General features: G+C 49.8%; 1 protein-coding gene across 6 annotated transcripts in view; it reads right to left on the reverse strand.

Annotated features, from left to right (window-relative positions):
* kazna (kazrin, periplakin interacting protein a) overlaps positions 1–18,217 on the reverse strand; it is a 798,970-nt gene that overhangs the window by 69,361 nt on the left and 711,392 nt on the right. For all 6 annotated transcript variants that reach the window (XM_072478390.1, XM_072478389.1, XM_072478391.1 and 3 more), the window contains one exon: positions 1,838–2,043. In XM_072478390.1, the coding sequence (XP_072334491.1) occupies positions 1,838–2,043 (206 nt within the window). The remainder of the gene's footprint in view (positions 1–1,837; positions 2,044–18,217) is intronic.

Here is an 18,217-nt window from a genome sequence, read left to right on the forward strand (position 1 = left end):
TAGGTCCCTGCCACGTTTCAGAGTTCACAGAGGCTGCAGGATTGAGTCCTCAAGGACAAGGGCTATCCATTGAGGAGGTGGCCGTGCAGAGGACTCCGAGTGCAGCTGAGGAAAGATGCAATGAGGCTCAAGCTGCAATTCGCACTTGGGTGGAATAGACCACAGAGATGCTGAAGATGAGGTTCCAGTGCCTGGACCGGTCTGGTGGAGGCCTGCAACAGAGGGTGTCATGCTTGTCAACCTGACGCTGCAATAAGGGAAGAACTGCCTGAGGAGGTGATAGAGGAGCAGCACGAGGAGGATGTCGATGAGACTGATTAAGTCCTCGAGGGTGAGGATGTCGGCCATGAGGCAATGTCGAGCTTGGGACGCTCTCGATGCCATTAGATTCACCGAGGATGATAAGGAGATTGAGTGAAGATATCCCATTATCTTCACACGGCTTCTATGAGCATTGCTCCCTGTCTGACTAATGGCAGCATGCACCCTCTGTGATAAGGCTTTCGCCATGGAAACACACGGGTTGCCCATAGTCCCTACGTTCCAGGAGGATGATGAGTACTTGCAGCCACCACACTGAGTTCCCGACAAATGATAGCACGAGAGACCCACACCGTCGGGAACGCGGCCGGTCGGGGGCGGAGCATCGGGGGAGGGCCTCAGGCAACCTCCTGAGGCCATCGATACTGCGCACGGCATACTCCTAGAGTCGGAAACGTTGATTCTCCGGCCAATCGCCGAACGTGATTTCGATGTCGCCAATCGTAGAATCCTGCCGCATGTCTTCAGTAAATGCTGAAGCTGCCCTGTCTCCTCCCTCACTGGGAGTTGTAGCTGAGATTGCCCAATTTCCTGCAGCAGTGTAACCGGCAACTTACGCCAAGATTTGCTGCAAATCTTGCTGACCGATACACTGAAATTTCCCACTGATTCTCCTTTGGCATTTGCCAGAGTGTAAAAGTCAACTTATCAAATCAGAATCAGTGTGAACAATCCGAGGCCGAGGGGGTGCGGCATTTACAACGCATTCCTGGGCCATATACACCGGTGAGGATTGTAACCCTCATTTTATGTTAAATGCTTCTGCGCTGGTTCTGATTTTGTGCCCAGTGTCAATAGGTGAGTGACTAAAGAGGAGGGCAATAGGATAATGGATTTTCAAATCGCCATGGTAACAGGACAGCTGCGATACAACATCAAACAGCAGCACGGCCTGAACAAACAGGCAGCCAACCCTTTTCATATAGAGAACAGTGAGGTAGCCCCATCTCCAACGCCACCTGGCTATGCAACTCCGGCTTTTCCTGGGTCCCTGGAGACAGAAAAAGCAGGCCTCGTTCCTACTGCCCCCTCATCAATCAACTAGGCGGAGACTGGCAAATGGAGCAAGGGGAGGTGACAGGGCGCAGGTCAATGCCTCACTATGGCATAAGCCTTTTAGTGTCGCAGAAATAGTGAGAAATCTGAACTGGGTTTGGTTTATGCACAAACCACCACCCCTTCCCTTCCCCCACTAATAAACTCGGGGAGGTGATGGGTCCCATTATTAGAATCTAAGTGTGGCAAAGTTTCAAAGGCAAACATGATCCTAATTTAGATACAGGTGGGGTAGCCCATTTTGATAATGCCGGTTTGTCAATCCTGAAAGAACATTCACTCCGCACATCCCTGTCTCCAGCTGCGAAATGAGTCCAGATGGTCTGCCTCCACTGGCCTCCACTCCACACACCTTTATGAATGCTCCGGTTGGGATTTCAGGAATAATCCTGATTAACCCGAGCTTTTCCTCATTCGGACATACAGGGTGGGGTGGGGAGATCCCAATCGGCGTTCTTACCCTTCCGCTTTTCACATTCTCCATGCAGGATTTGATGTACATTGGCATCGCCATGACGACTTCCAGCCAGGCCTGCACGGTACCAGCCTTCCATTGGGACATTGGCATCGTTCTTGCGATCTCCACCTGCTGCAACCTGTCCAGCTGCTCGTCCCCCTCCGACAAGCTGAGACTCAGGTGAGTAGGGCTGGACAGGCTGTCCGAATCTGTAGGGAATGGAAAGGGTTAGCGTCAGTAACGTCACATTTTGTACTCAGGCCAAGCTCAGGGCAGCACAATGTAGCTCCTGTTTGTCCTTTCAGTTGTCTGGGTTCAGGTTGACTGTGATGAAACAAGCAGAAGTTTATTGTGCCTACTAGTACAGGAGTAGGCCATTCAGCCCCATGAGCCGGTCCCATCATTCAACTGGATCAATGCTAACCAATACTTCAGCTCCCTCACTCACCTTGATCCAAATCTCTCGCTAACCTTACTTGATAAATATCTGTTGATCTCATCCGTGGAAATTTCAGTTCATTTGATGAGTGAGATATTAACAGTAATATTGAGGTGAATGGAGATTAACAGAAATATTGAGGGGAGCGGGATAGTAAGCATTTTCTAAGGGGTATTAACAATAATATTAAGGGGTGGGATATTAACAGTAATATTGGGGGGCATGGGGTATTAAAAGTAATATTGAGGGGGTTGGGGTATTAACAGTAATATTCATCAGTTTGGGGTATTAACGGTAATATTGAGGGGTGTAGGGTTTTAACAATTATATTGAAGGAAGTGAGGTAGTAACAGTAATATTGAGGCACATGAGTATTCACAAGTAGGCTTCAAATGAAGTTACTGTGAAAAGCCCCTAGTCGCCACATTCCAGCGCCTGTTCAGGGAGGCTGGTACGGGAATTGAACCGTGTTGCTGGCCTGCCTTGGTTTGCTTTCAAAGCCAGCAATTTAGCCATGTGCTAAACCAGCCCCTAAAATATTTAATATATCTTTGGTCCCTGCCACAAACTCTGTTGCCTATCCACCGACTACGTCCCTTTCCCTGGCCACTGTTTGAGGATGAAATGAAAATTGCTTATTGTCACAAGTAGGCTTCAAATGAAGTTACTGTGAAAAGCCCCTAGTCACCACATTCCTGCGCCTGTTCAGGGAGGCTGGTACGGGAATTGAACCGTGCTACTGGCCTGCCTTGGTCTGCTTTCAAAGCCAGCGAATTAGCCCTGTGCTAAACAGCTCCCTATTAACAGTGATATTCTTAGAATTATAGAGTCCCTACAGTGCAGAAGGAGGCCATTCAGCCCATCGAGTCTGCACTGACCCTCTGAAAGAGCACCCTACCTAGACCCACTCCCTTGTCCTCTCCCCATAACCCTACCTAACCGTTGGACACTAAGGGACAATTTAGCATGGTCAATCCACTAACATGCACATGGTTTGGACTATGGGAAGAAACCGGAGCACCGAATGAAAATGGGGAGAATATGCAAACTCCAGATAGTCACCCAAGGCCGGAATTGAACCACGGTCCCTGGCGCTGGGAGGCAGCAGTACAAACCACCGTGCCATCCCATACAGGAGTGCAATACTACTCAGTAGTAGTCAGTAGGGAAAATGTGTGAAGAGGTCAGATCAATCCATAAGATGTAATTTAGGAATCTGGTAACAGCGAGGAAGAAGCTGTTTTTGAATCTGTTCTCAGACTTTTGTATCTCCTGCCCGATGGAAGAAGTTGGAAGAATGAATAAGCCTGGTGGGAGGGATCTTTGATTACTCTGCCCACTGAGGGGGGAGTGAAGAGCTAACCACGTTGCTGTGGATCTGGAGTCACATTTAAGGCTTAGGGATGGCAGATTTCCTTCCCCAAAGACCTTCCCAAAAGGACATTAGTGAACCAGAGGGGTTTTTACGACAATCGACAATGGTTTCATGGTCAACCTTAGACTTTTAATTCCAGATTTTTATTGAATTCAAATTTCACCATCTGCAGCAGCAGGATTCGAACCTCGGTCCCCAGAGCATTATCCTGGGTCTCTGGTTAACTAGTCCAGCGACAACACTACTACGCCACTGCCTCCTCTGTTATTAACAGAAATATTGAGGGGAGTGGGATATTAACAGTAATGTTGAGGGGAGTGGGGTGTTAACAGTGACACTGAGAGGAGTGGGGTATTAACAGCGACACTGAGGGGAATGAGGTATTAACAGTGATACTGAGGGGAGTGGGGTATTAACAGTGATACTGAGGGGAGTGGGGTATTAACAGTAATGTTGAGGGGAGTGGGGTATTAACAGTGACACTGAGAGGAGTGGGGTATTAACAGTGACACTGAGGGGAGTGGGGTATTAACAGTGATACTGAGGGGAGTGGGGTATTAACAGTGATACTGAGGGGAGTGGGGTATTAAAAGTAATGTTGAGGGGAGTGGGGTATTAACAGTAATGTTGAGGGGAGTGGGGTATTAACAGTGATACTGAGGGGAGTGGGGTATTGACAGTAATGTTGAGGGGAGTGGGGTATTAACAGTAATGTTGAGGGGAGTGGGGTATTAACAGTAATGTTGAGGGGAGTGGGGTATTAATAGTAATGTTGAGGGGAGTGGGGTATTAACAGTAATGTTGAGGGGAGTGGGGTATTAACTGATACTGAGGGGAGTGGGGTATTAACAGTGATACTGAGAGGAGTGGGATACAGACAGGAATGTTGAGGGGAGTGGGGTATTGTCAGTGACACTGAGGGGTGTGTGGTATTAACAGTGATACTGAGGGGAGTGGGGTATTGACAGTGACACTGAGGGGAGTGGGGTATTAACAGTGACACTGAGGGGAGTGGGGTATTGACAGTGACACTGAGGGGAGTGGGGTATTAACAGTGACACTGAGGGGAGTGGGGTATCAACAGTGGCACTGAGGGGAGTGGGGTATTAACAGTGATACTGAGGGGAGTGGGGTAATAACAATAATGTTGAGGGGAGTGGGGTAATGACAGTGACACTGAGGTGAGTGGGGTACAGACAGTAATGTTGAGGGGAGTGTGGTATTAACAGTGACACTGAGGGGTGTGTGGTATTAACAGTAACACTGAGGGGAGTGGGGTATCAACAGTGACACTGAGGAGAGTGGGGTATTAACAGTGATACTGAGGAGAGTGGGGTATTAACAGTGATACTGAGGGGAGTGGGGTATTGACAGTGACACTGAGGGGAGTGGGGTATTGACAGTGACACTGAGGGGAGTGGGGTATTGACAGTGGCACTGAGGGGAGTGGGGTATTGACAGTGACACTGAGGGGAGTGGGGTACAGACAGTAATGTTGAGGGGAGTGTGGTATTAACAGTGACACTGAGGGGTGTGTGGTATTAACAGTAACACTGAGGGGAGTGGGGTATCAACAGTGACACTGAGGAGAGTGGGGTATTAACAGTGATACTGAGGGGAGTGGGGTATTGACAGTGACACTGAGGGGAGTGGGGTATTGACAGTGACACTGAGGGGAGTGGGGTATTGACAGTGGCACTGAGGGGAGTGGGGTATTGACAGTGACACTGAGGGGAGTGGGGTACTGACAGTAATGTTGAGGGGAGTGTGGTATTAACAGTGACACTGAGGGGTGTGTGGTATTAACAGTAACACTGAGGGGAGTGGGGTATCAACAGTGACACTGAGGAGAGTGGGGTATTAACAGTGATACTGAGGGGAGTGGGGTATTGACAGTGACACTGAGGGGAGTGGGGTATTGACAGTGACACTGAGGGGAGTGGGGTATTGACAGTGGCACTGAGGGGAGTGGGGTATTGACAGTGACACTGAGGGGAGTGGGGTACTGACAGTGACACTGAGGGGAGTGGGGTATTAACAGTGACACTGAGGGGAGTGGGGTATTAACAGTGACACTGAGGGGAGTGGGGTATTAACAGTGACACTGAGGGAAGTGGAGTATTTACAGTGACACTGAGGGGAGTGGGGTATTAACAGTGACACTGAGGGGAGTGGGGTATTGACAGAGACACTGAGGGGAGTGGTGTATTGACAGTGACACTGAGGGGAGTGGGGTATTAACAGTGACACTGAGGGGATTGGGGTATTGACAGTGACACTGAGGGGAGTGGGGTATTGACAGTGACACAGAGGGGAGTGGGGTATTGACAGTGACACTGAGGGGAGTGGCGTATCAACAGTGGCACTGAGGGGAGTGGAATATTTACAGTGACACTGAGGGGAGTGGGGTATTAACAGTGACACTGAGGGGAGTGGGGTATTGACAGAGACACTGAGGGGAGTGGGGTATTGACAGTGACACTGAGGGGAGTGGGGTATTGACAGTGACACAGAGGGGAGTGGGGTATTGACAGTGACACTGAGGGGAGTGGCGTATCAACAGTGGCACCGAGGGGAGTGGAATATTTACAGTGACACTGAGGGGAGTGGGGTATTAACAGTGACACTGAGGGGAGTGGGGTATTAACAGTGACACTGAGGGGAGTGGGGTATTAACAGTGACACTGAGGGGAGTGGGGTATTAACAGTGACACTGAGGGGAGTGGGGTATTGACAGTGACACTGAGGGGAGTGTGATATTAACAGTGATACTGAGGGGAGTGGGGTATTAACAGTGACACTGAGGGGAGTGGGGTATTAACAGTGACACTGAGGGAAGTGGAATATTTACAGTGACACTGAGGGGAGTGGGGTATTAACAGTGACACTGAGGGGAGTGGGCTATTGACAGTGACACTGAGGGGAGTGGGGTATTGACAGTGACACTGAGGGGAGTGGGATATTAACAGTGATACTGAGGGGAGTGGGGTATTGACAGTGTCACTGAGGGGAGTGGGGTATTGACAGTGACACAAAGGGGAGTGGGGTATTGACAGTGACACTGAGGGGAGTGGGGTATTGACAGTGACACTGAGGGGAGTGGGGTATTAACAGTGACACTGAGGGGAGTGGGATATTAACAGTGATACTAAGGGGACTGGGGTATTGACAGTGACACTGAGGGGAGTGGGGTATTGACAGTGACACAGAGGGGAGTGGGGTATTGACAGTGACACTGAGGGGAGTGGGGTATTGACAGTGACACTGAGGGGAGTGGGGTATTAACAGTGACACTGAGGGGAGTGGGGTATTGACAGTGACACAGCGGGGAGTGGGGTATTGACAGTGACACTGAGGGGAGTGGGGTATTGACAGTGACACAGAGGGGAGTGGGGTATTGACAGTGACACTGAGGGGAGTGGGTTATTGACAGTGACACTGAGGGGAGTGGGGTATTAACAGTGACACTGCGGGGAGTGGGGTATTGACAGTGACACTGAGGGGAGTGGGGTATTGACAGTGACACTGAGGGGAGTGGGGTATTGACAGTGACACTGAGGGGAGTGGGGTATTAACAGTGACACTGAGGGGAGTGGGGTATTGGCAGTGACCCTGAGGGGAGTGGGGTATTGACAGTGACACTGAGGGGAGTGGGGTATTCACAGTGACACTGAGGGGAGTGGGGTATTAACAGTGATACTGAGGGGAGTGGGGTAATAACAATACTGTTGAGGGGAGTGGGGTAATGCCAGTGACACTGAGAGGAGTGGGGTATTAACAGTAATGTTGAGGGGAGTGGGGTATAACAGTGACACTGAGGGGAGTGGGTACAGACAGTAATGTTGAGGGGAGTGTGGTATTAACAGTGACACTGAGGGGTGTGTGGTATTAACAGTAACACTGAGGGGAGTGGGGTATCAACAGTGACGCTGAGGAGAGTGGGGTATTAACAGTGATACTGAGGGGAGTGGGGTATTGACAGTGACACTGAGGGGAGTGGGGTATTGACAGTGACACTGAGGGGAGTGGGGTATTGACAGTGGCACTGAGGGGAGTGGGGTATTGACAGTGACACTGAGGGGAGTGGGGTATTGACAGTGACACTGAGGGGAGTGGGTTATTAACAGTGACACTGAGGGGAGTGGGGTATTAACAGTGACACTGAGGGGAGTGGGGTATTAACAGTGACACTGAGGGGAGTGGGGTATTGACAGAGTCACTGAGGGGAGTGGTGTATTGACAGTGACACTGAGGGGAGTGGGGCATTGACAGTGACACTGAGGGGAGTGGGGTATTAACAGTGACACTGAGGGGAGTGGGGTATTAACAGTGACACTGAGGGGAGTGGGGTATTGACAGTGACACTGAGGGGAGTGGGGTATTGACAGTGACACAGAGGGGAGTGGGGTATTGACAGTGACTCTGAGGGGAGTGGGGTATTAACAGTGAAACTGAGGGGAGTGGCGTATCAACAGTGGCACTGAGGGGAGTGGAATATTTACAGTGACACTGAGGGGAGTGGGGTATTAACAGTGACACTGAGGGGAGTGGGGTATGAACAGTGACACTGAGGGAAGTGCAATATTTACAGTGACACTGAGGGGAGTGGGGTATTAACAGTGACATTGAGGGGAGTGGGGTATTAACAGTGACACTGAGGGAAGTGGAATATTTACAGTGACACTGAGGGGAGTGGGGTATTGACAGTGACACAGAGGGGAGTGGGGTATTGACAGTGACACTGAGGGGAGTGGGGTATTGACAGTGACACTGAGGGGAGTGGGGTATTAACAGTGACACTGAGGGGAGTGGGGTATTGACACTGACACTGAGGGGAGTGGGGTATTGACAGTGACACTGAGGGGAGTGGGGTATCAACAGTGGCACTGAGGGGAGTGGGGTATTAACAGTGACACTGAGGGGAGTGGGGTATTGACAGTGACACAGCGGGGAGTGGGGTATTGACAGTGACACTGAGGGGAGTGGGGTATTGACAGTGACACAGAGGAGAGTGGGGTATTGACAGTGACACAGAGGGGAGTGGGGTATTAACAGTGACATTGAGGGGAGTGGGGTATTAACAGTGACACTGAGGGAAGTGGAATATTTACAGTGACACTGAGGGGAGTGGGGTATTGACAGTGACACAGAGGGGAGTGGGGTATTGACAGTGACACTGAGGGGAGTGGGGTATTCACAGTGACACTGAGGGGAGTGGGGTATTAACAGTGACACTGAGGGGAGTGGGGTATTGACACTGACACTGAGGGGAGTGGGGTATTGACAGTGACACTGAGGGGAGTGGGGTATCAACAGTGGCACTGAGGGGAGTGGGGTATTAACAGTGACACTGAGGGGAGTGGGGTATTGACAGTGACACAGCGGGGAGTGGGGTATTGACAGTGACACTGAGGGGAGTGGGGTATTGACAGTGACACAGAGGAGAGTGGGGTATTGACAGTGACACAGAGGGGAGTGGGGTATTGACAGTGACACCGAGGGGAGTGGGGTATTGACAGTGACACTGAGGGGAGTGGGGTATTAACAGTGACACTGAGGGTAGTGGGGTATTGACAGTGACACTGAGGGTAGTGGGGTATTGACAGTGACACTGAGGGGAGTGGGGTATTGATAGTGACACTGAGGGGAGTGGGGTATTGACAGTGACACTGAGGGGACTGGGGTATTAACAGTGACACTGAGGGGAGTGGGGTATTGACAGTGACACTGAGGGGAGTGGGGTATTGACAGTGACACTGAGGGGAGTGGGGTATTGACAGTGACACTGAGGGGAGTGGGGTATTAACAGTGATACTGAGGGGAGCGGGATATTGACAGTGACACTGAGGGGAGTGGGGTATTGACAGTGACACTGAGGGGAGTGGGGTATTGACAGTGACACTGAGGGGAGCGGGGTATTGACAGTGACACTGAGGGGAGTGGGGTATTGACAGTGACACTGAGGGGAGTGGGATATTGACAGTGACACTGAGGGGAGTGGGGTATTAACAGTGATACTGACAGGAGTGGGGTATTAACAGTGATACTGAGGGGAGTGGGGTATTAACAGTAATGTTGAGGGGAGTGGGGTATTAACAGTAATGTTGAGGAGAGTGGGTATTAACAGTGATACTGAGGGGAGTGGGGTATTAACAGTAATGTTGAGGGGAGTGGGGTATTAACAATAATGTTGAGGGGAGTGGGGTATTAACAGTGATACTGAGGGGAGTGGGGTATTAACAGTGATACTGAGGGGAGTGGGGTATTAACAGTGATACTGAGGGGAGTGGGGTATTAACAGTGATACTGAGGGGAGTGGGGTGTTAACAGTGACACCCAGAGGAGTGGGGTATCAACAGTGGGACTCAGGGGAGTGGGGTATCAACAGTGGCACCGAGGGGAGAGGGGTATTAACAGTGATACTGAGGGGAGTGGTGTATTAACAGTGATACTGAGGGGAGTGGGGTATTAACAGTGATACTGAGGGGAGTAGGGTATTAACCGTAATGGTATGGGGAGTGGGGTATTAACAGTGATACTGAGGGGAGTGGGGTATTAACAGTGACACTGAGAGAAGTGGAATATTTACAGTGACACTGAGGGGAGTGGGGTATTGACAGTGACACTGAGGGGAGTGGGGTATTGACAGTGACACTGAGGGGAGTGGGGTATTAACAGTGACACTGAGGGGAGGGGGGTATTAACAGTGACACTGAGGGGAGTGGGGTATCAACAGTGGCACTGAGGGGAGTAGGGTATTAACAGTGATACTGAGGGGAGTGGGGTATTAACAGTAATGTTGAGGGGAGTGGGGTATTAACAGTGATACTGAGGGGAGTGGGGTATTAACAGTGATACTGAGGGGAGTGGGGTATTAATAGTGATACTGAGGGGAGTGGGGTGTTAACAGTGACACCCAGAGGAGTGGGGTATCAACAGTGGGACTCCGGGGAGTGGGGTATTAATAGTGACACTGAGGGGAGTGGTGTATTAACAGTGACACTGAGGGGAGTGGGGTATTGACAGTGACACTGAGGGGAGTGGGGTATTGACAGTGACACTGAGGGGAGTGGGGTATTAACAGTGACACTGAGGGGAGGGGGGTATTAACAGTGACACTGAGGGGAGTGGGGTATCAACAGTGGCACTGAGGGGAGTAGGGTATTAACAGTGATACTGAGGGGAGTGGGGTATTAACAGTAATGTTGAGGGGAGTGAGGTATTAACAGTGATACTGAGGCGAGTGGGGTATTGACAGTGACACTGAGGGGAGTGGGGTATTAACAGTGACACTGAGAGAGTGAGGTATTGACCGTGACACTGAGGGGAGTGGGGTATCAACAGTGACACTGAGGGGAGTGGGGGTATTGACAGTGACACTGAGGGGAGTGGGGTATTAACAGTGATACTGAGGGGAGTGGGGTATTGACAGTGACATTGAGGGGAGTGGGGTATTAACAGTGACACTGAGGGGAGTGGGGTATTGACAGTGACACTGAGGGGAGTGGGGTATTAACAGTGACACTGAGGGGAGCGGGGTATTGACAGTGACACTGAGGGGAGTGGGGTATTAACAGTGACACTGAGGGGAGTGGGGTATTGACAGTGACACTGAGGGGAGTGGGGTATTGACAGTGACACTGAGGGGAGTGGGGTATTAACAGTGACACTGCGGGGAGTGGGGTATTAACAGTGACACTGAGGGGAGTGGGGTATTGACAGTGACACTGAGGGGAGTGGGGTATTGAAAGTGACACTGAGGGGAGTGGGGTATTAACAGTGACACTGAGGGGACTGGGGTATTAACAGTGACACTGAGGGGAGTGGGGTATTGACAGTGACACTGAGGGAAGTGGAATATTTACAGTGACACTGAGGGGAGTGGGGTATTGACAGTGACACTGAGGGGAGTGGGGTATCAACAGTGGCACTGAGGGGAGTGGGGTATTAACAGTGACACTGAGGGGAGTGGGGTATTGACAGTGACACAGCGGGGAGTGGGGTATTGACAGTGACACTGAGGGGAGTGGGGTATTGACAGTGACACAGAGGAGAGTGGGGTATTGACAGTGACACTGAGGGGAGTGGGGTATTGACAGTGACACTGAGGGGAGTGGGGTATTAACAGTGACACTGAGGGGAGTGGGGTATTGACAGTGACACTGAGGGGAGTGGGGTATTGATAGTGACACTGAGGGGAGTGGGGTATTGACAGTGACACTGAGGGTACTGGGGTATTAACAGTGACACTGAGGGGAGTGGGGTATCAACAGAGACACTGAGGAGAGTGGGGTATTAACAGTGACACTGAGGGGAGTGGGGTATTAACAGTGACACTGAGGGAAGTGGAATATTTACAGTGACACTGAGGGGAGTGGGGTATTGACAGTGGCACTGAGGGAAGTGGGGTATTAACAGTGACCCTGGGGGGTGTGGGGTATTGACAGTGACACTGAGGGGAGTGGGGTATTAACAGTGACACTGAGGGGAGTGGGGTATTAACAGTGACACTGAGGGGAGTGGGGTATTAACAGTGACACTGAGGGGAGTGGGGTATTGACAGTGACACTGAGGGGAGTGGGGTATTGACAGTGACACAGAGGGGAGTGGGGTATTAACAGTGACACTGAGGGAAGTGGAATATTTACAGTGACTCTGAGGGGAGTGGGGTATTGACAGTGACACTGAGGGGAGTGGGGTATCAACAGTGACACAGAGGGGAGTGGGGTATTGACAGTGACACAGAGGGGAGTGGGGTATTGACAGTGACACTGAGGGGAGTGGGGTATTGACAGTGACACAGAGGGGAGTGGGGTATTGACAGTGACACAGAGGGGAGTGGGGTATTGACAGTGACACAGAGGGGAGTGGGGTATTGACAGTGACACAGAGGGGAGTGGGGTATTGACAGTGACACTGAGGGGAGTGGGGTATTAACAGTGACACTGAGGGAAGTGGAATATTTACAGTGACACTGAGGGGAGTGGGGTATTGACAGTGACACTGAGGGGAGTGGGGTATTGACAGTGACACAGAGGGGAGTGGGGTATTGACAGTGACACAGAGGGGAGTGGGGTTTTAACAGTGATACTGAGGGGAGTGGGGTATTAACAGTGACACTGAGGGGAGTGGGGTATTGACAGTGACACAGAGGGGAGTGGGGTGTTGACAGTGACACAGAGGGGAGTGGGGTATTGACAGTGACACAGAGGGGAGTGGGGTATTGACAGTGACACTGAGGGGAGTGGGATATTAACAGTGACACTGAGGGAAGTGGAATATTTACAGTGACACTGAGGGGAGTGGGGTATTGACAGTGACACAGCGGGGAGTGGGGTATTGACAGTGACACTGAGGGGAGCGGGGTATTGACAGTGACACTGAGGGAAGTGGGGTATTTACAGTGACACTGAGGGGAGTGGGGTTTTGACAGTGACACTGAGGGGAGTGGGATATTGACAGTGACACTGAGGGTAGTGGGGTATTAACAGTGATACTGAGGGGAGTGGGGTATTAACAGTGATACTGAGGGGAGTGGGATATTAACAGTGATACTGAGGGGAGTGGGGTATTAACAGTGATACTGAGGGGAGTGGGGTATTAACAGTGATACTGAGGGGAGTGGGATATTAACAGTGATACTGAGGGGAGTGGGGTATTAACAGTGATACTGAGGGGAGTGGGGTATTAACAGTGGCACTGAGGGGAGTGGGATATTGACAGTGACACTGAGGGGAGTGGGGTATTGACAGTGACACTGAGGGGAGTGGGATATTAACAGTGATACTGAGGGGAGTGGTATATTGACAGTGACACTGAGGGGAGTGGGGTATTGACAGTGACACTGAGGGGAGTGGGATATTAACAGTGATACTGAGGGGAGTGGGATATTGACAGTGACTCTGAGGGGAGTGGGGTATTGACAGTGACACTGAGGGGAGTGGGATATTAACAGTGATACTGAGGGGAGTGGGATATTGACAGTGACACTGAGGGGAGTGGGGTATTGACAGTGACACTGAGGGTATTCTCTACAACCAATGAAGTACTTGTGAAGGATTAGCATTGTTGTAATACAGGATTGATGACAGCCAATGTGTACCCAGCAAGCTCCCACTAAGAGTGTGATAACCACCTGGTGAGCTTCTGTGATGATGTTGATCGAGGGATAGATACTGGTGAGCGCTCTTCAAACGGATTCCATGGGATCTCTTCGCAGATGCTGCCTGACCTCCCAAGTGTCTTCAGCATTTTGTTTCAATTCCAGCATCTGTTATGTTTTGCTGATTGAGCTGAAGATTCTGTGCCATGGAGATTCTGAAAGTTTACCTGTCGAAGCTGCCTGCCCCAGTACTTGTACAGCCTCACCTTTCGAGTGAGCTTAGAAACACTTGGTTGGAGTAGATGGTGAGGTGCCGGGTGTTGAGGCTGTGGATATTAAAGTGTATGGGTTCAGAATGTGACTATGTAGTGCCACTGACCATACTCCCCATGGGATGTGTGACATTTCCAGCTATTCCCAAACTGCTCCATGTTGGGGGGGGGGGGGGGGGGAGTGGGGGGCAGGGGGCAGTGCAGGGTGGGTTGTGTGCCTGATGGTGCCTGAAAGCAGAACCTCTGAAGGGGAGTTGGTGTGAGTGGAGTGGGTGTAGGGTTAGGCAAGAGGTCCATGGCCATCAGCAGCTTGCCAGGGGGCAGATAGCAGGATGAGGGTGAGCTGGAGGGGTATTAAACCAGGAATATCATTAATGTTCTCAGTGATGTTGGATGTCAAGTGCTCTGTTGCAACCAGTTCCATGAGACAGAAAGCCATCACCTCCATGCGGCTTAGGAAATGCAGGCATCCGTGACCTTTGCAGGTTCTGCTCTGTCCCCTTTTGCCTCCTCGTCTTGCAAGAGGGATGGCAGAATCTGAGTGATTGTGTCGGCTGGTGTCTGCCCACTGCTGAAGGTGTCTGAAAGTACAGAGAGCTGGGTGTGAGGCGGCAGCATTGGCAAGTGTGTGAGGGTGAGGTGGAGTCTTTGGATGTCAGACTTGAATTCTGAGGGATTGCTGAGGCGAGTGATGAGGGTTGTGTATTGGGTTGAAAAGCAAGTGAGGTTGATGGAGTGGTGGGTAGAGGATGTCTTGTAAAGGTGCATTCACTGACCTTGACCACTTGCATGAGATCTTGTGGCACTTCCGCCAGTTCCTCAGGTCCAGTGCCAGGAATTGACCCCCTTCTCCCAATGCCTTCTGAGCGTGACCCTTCAGAGACTCATGTCTCTCTGCGTGATCAGGGTGTCTTTCCTCCTCTCCACTTGCTCCATGAAAGCCCACCATGCTGCATCCGTGAACCTGGAGCCCACTCTTTGCCTTTCTGTACCATTTGTCCTGTTTGATATTGTAGCAATCGTATTCAGCAGCAGCTGCTTGTAACTCAGTACAGTGCACCTTTAATAGGGACAGACTGCTTTTAAGAAAAGGAAGTTCCCTGCAGCACATTCTACTTTCACATGCTCCCCATCTCCCTGCTGAGCAGGGAGGCAGTGCAGAAGATGCATGGCCCCATGGTACAATCAACCAAATGAGACCGTATCTTACAATTTGTGTTCTTTTTAAAAAAAAATGCCAATTCTTTTTTTCCCAATTAAGGGCAATTTAGCATGGCCAATCCAACCACCCTGCCTATCTTTGGGTTGTGGGGGTGAGATCCACGCAGACACGGGGAGAATGTGCAAACTCCACACAGATAGTGACCCTGGGCTGGGGTCGAACCCAGTCTTCAGCTCAGTACTAACCACTGTGCTCCCTTTACAATTTGTGTTCTACTTTAAATGTCACAGGCAGGTCACAAATCACAAGAACTGCCTGTCCAAAAAATTTGGGTGATATATTTTTAGCTTCCAGGCTAGGTTTTTGTTGAGTTGGGACATCCAGTGTCCGTTAATAATGCTGGATATCGAAATCATGCCAATACAATTTTCACCTGTAGGGGAAAGGGGGCACAGACACAAAACACAAATCCGCTGGACCATTTAAATATAGTTCTGAGGGCAGCACGGCGGCGCAGTGGGTTAGCCCTGCTGCCTCACGGCGCCGAGGTCCCAGGTTCGATCCCGGCCCTGGGTCACTGTCTGTGTGGAGTTTGCACATTCGCTCTGTGTCTGCGTGGGTTTTGCCCCCTCAACCCAAAGATGTGCAGGCTAGGTGGATTGACCAAGCTAAATTGCCCCTTAATTGGAAAAAATTAATTGGGTACTCTAAATTAAAAAAAAAAGAGTTCTGAGTTAAAAAAGATTCCATCTTCACTGTTCCCAGGGCCTGGGAGTCACAAATTCATGGAAGAGACGCATCAGTCATGCAAGGTGGATAAGGTCTGTTTAAGTATCTTGATTCAAAGTTATTTAAATTCCCCACCCATTATAAACTTAAAAAACTAGGCAGCAGTTGTCAGTTAGAGTAGACGAAGTGCATATTGCTGGAGAATATTGATTAACAGGTCATCTGGTCCAATTTAGAAAAAAATGTTTCAGCTGCAATAGACTTCATTGTCGATATTTCCCAAGTGCTTTTATTACATTATGAATGCTTGTCTGACTTCCAAAAAACCAAAACCACTTATCTGAGCTCACATTTGTTTGACAGTTTTAAGGGGCTATTAAAGGATTAACTGTCTTTGATGTGATAACTGAATAGAAGCTTGTTTACTTCTGTAACAGGTTGACCGCCTGAGGGGATTAAAATTTTTTGAATAGGTTTCCTAACTGTGAATGTCATTTCTGTATCAGGTGTGTATGAGTGAGAACTCTATAATATTGTTAGAAGTTTATTTATTTTACTTCCACATGGTTCCTGAGGTCTGCCCATAGTGGATACTGGATGAATGGCTATGGAGGTGGCATGGGGCATGAGGGGCATGGGAGGGGTGTGAGGTGGATTGGGGTTATTTGGGTGGGTGGGGTTTGAGAAATTAGGGCTGGCGGGCCTTTTATAAAGCCATTTTCAAATGACCTGGCAGATTTGTGTTTGGCACCCGTGCGATTCACTCCTGGAATCCATTCCCTATCCAAAGTTTCAGAGAACAGCAGCACGCCTTCTAACCAGTCCTCCATGGCATTCGCCTGCCTCCCTGGCCACCTCCAAAATTCCTCCTGAGAGTGAAATCTGTGTGTGACGGGGCCTCTATATTCCCAACTTGAGCAACCCCTCGGTATTGAAAGTCTGACCCTATGACCCGAATACACTGTGCATTAGAGGGGTCAGCTGTTCACATTCAGATTACAGCCCCTATTCAGGGAGTCTCTGAACAATGAAACCGTATTGATGTGTGTGGCTATCACACAGGAACACTGCTCATGTCAAACGTCGATTATGGATTGAAAGTACCACTTAACACCGTTCTAAAAATATATTATTCATATTTTAATTAACTTCTTTATTTAAATCCCTTCCCAGCCAAGAAAACTTCAACTGATCACGCCTGAATATCTGCTGCAGTAGCACAGATCAGATGCTATCCATCAAACTAACATTTCTGTATTTATATCAAAGCAGTGCTTCCAATCAATCACCACTTTTATTAAAAGCAGCATGCTTCCATTTTATATCTATCGGCCATTTAACTTTTGGATTCCAATTCCTATTCTAAACATTGAGCACCAGCATCTGGCCCTGAGCTCTGGTTTATTAGATTTTTAAAAATAAATAAATTTAGAGTACCCAATTATTTTTTTCCAATTAAGGGGCAATTTAGCATGGCCAATCCACCTACGCTGCACATCTTTGGGTTATGGAGGTGAAGCCCATGCAGACATGGGGAGATTGTGCAAACTCCACACAGACAGTGACCCGGGACCGGGATCGAACCCAGGTCCTCAGCGGCGTAGGTAGCAGTAGCACTGTGCCGCCCGTTGGTTTATTAGATTCACTGTTAATTTAGTACTAGTTATTAGAGAGGTTAGACGTTTTGGAATACAAAGCATCCAAGCGGGAAGCCCTGCATGGAGAGAGCGTGGACCCATTTTACAGCCTTGTCTCCAGTCTGGGAGCGTGAATTCGCCTCAGCACTCGGGGCGGGATTTTATTTCAATACTAGTGCTCATGATCTGCACTGGAATCATTGCAAGGTGGCAATAAAATGGCATTAGCTGAGAGAGTTTAAACACTCCCTCAGCAGCGTCACTTGTGGCTCTGCTTATAATTGCAGGTTGCCAGTGAGCCATTCGGTCCTAATTTTTTTCTCAACTCAGTATTAAGCTGCCTCATTTCAGTCAGGGGCATGAGCAGCCCTGGGCTCTGGAACAGAAAATCAGCCCTGGTTCCTCCTGCTGATCACTGACCAGGGATCCAGTGTGAATTTGTGTGTAAAGTGTGTGTGTCTATGTATATATGTCTGCGTGTTTTTATCAGAGTCCGTATGGTGCAGAAGGAGACCATTCAGCCCATCGAGTATGCACTGGTCCTTACTCCAATAGAGCATCTTACCTAGGCCCAGACCCCCGCTCCTATCCCCCTAACCCCACCTAACATTTGGGCAATATTAGCATGGCCAATCCACCTAACCTGCACATCTTTGGACTGTGGGAG

Source organism: Scyliorhinus torazame, chromosome 16, assembly GCF_047496885.1.
Source record: "Scyliorhinus torazame isolate Kashiwa2021f chromosome 16, sScyTor2.1, whole genome shotgun sequence".
Classification (NCBI taxonomy): domain Eukaryota; kingdom Metazoa; phylum Chordata; class Chondrichthyes; order Carcharhiniformes; family Scyliorhinidae; genus Scyliorhinus; species Scyliorhinus torazame.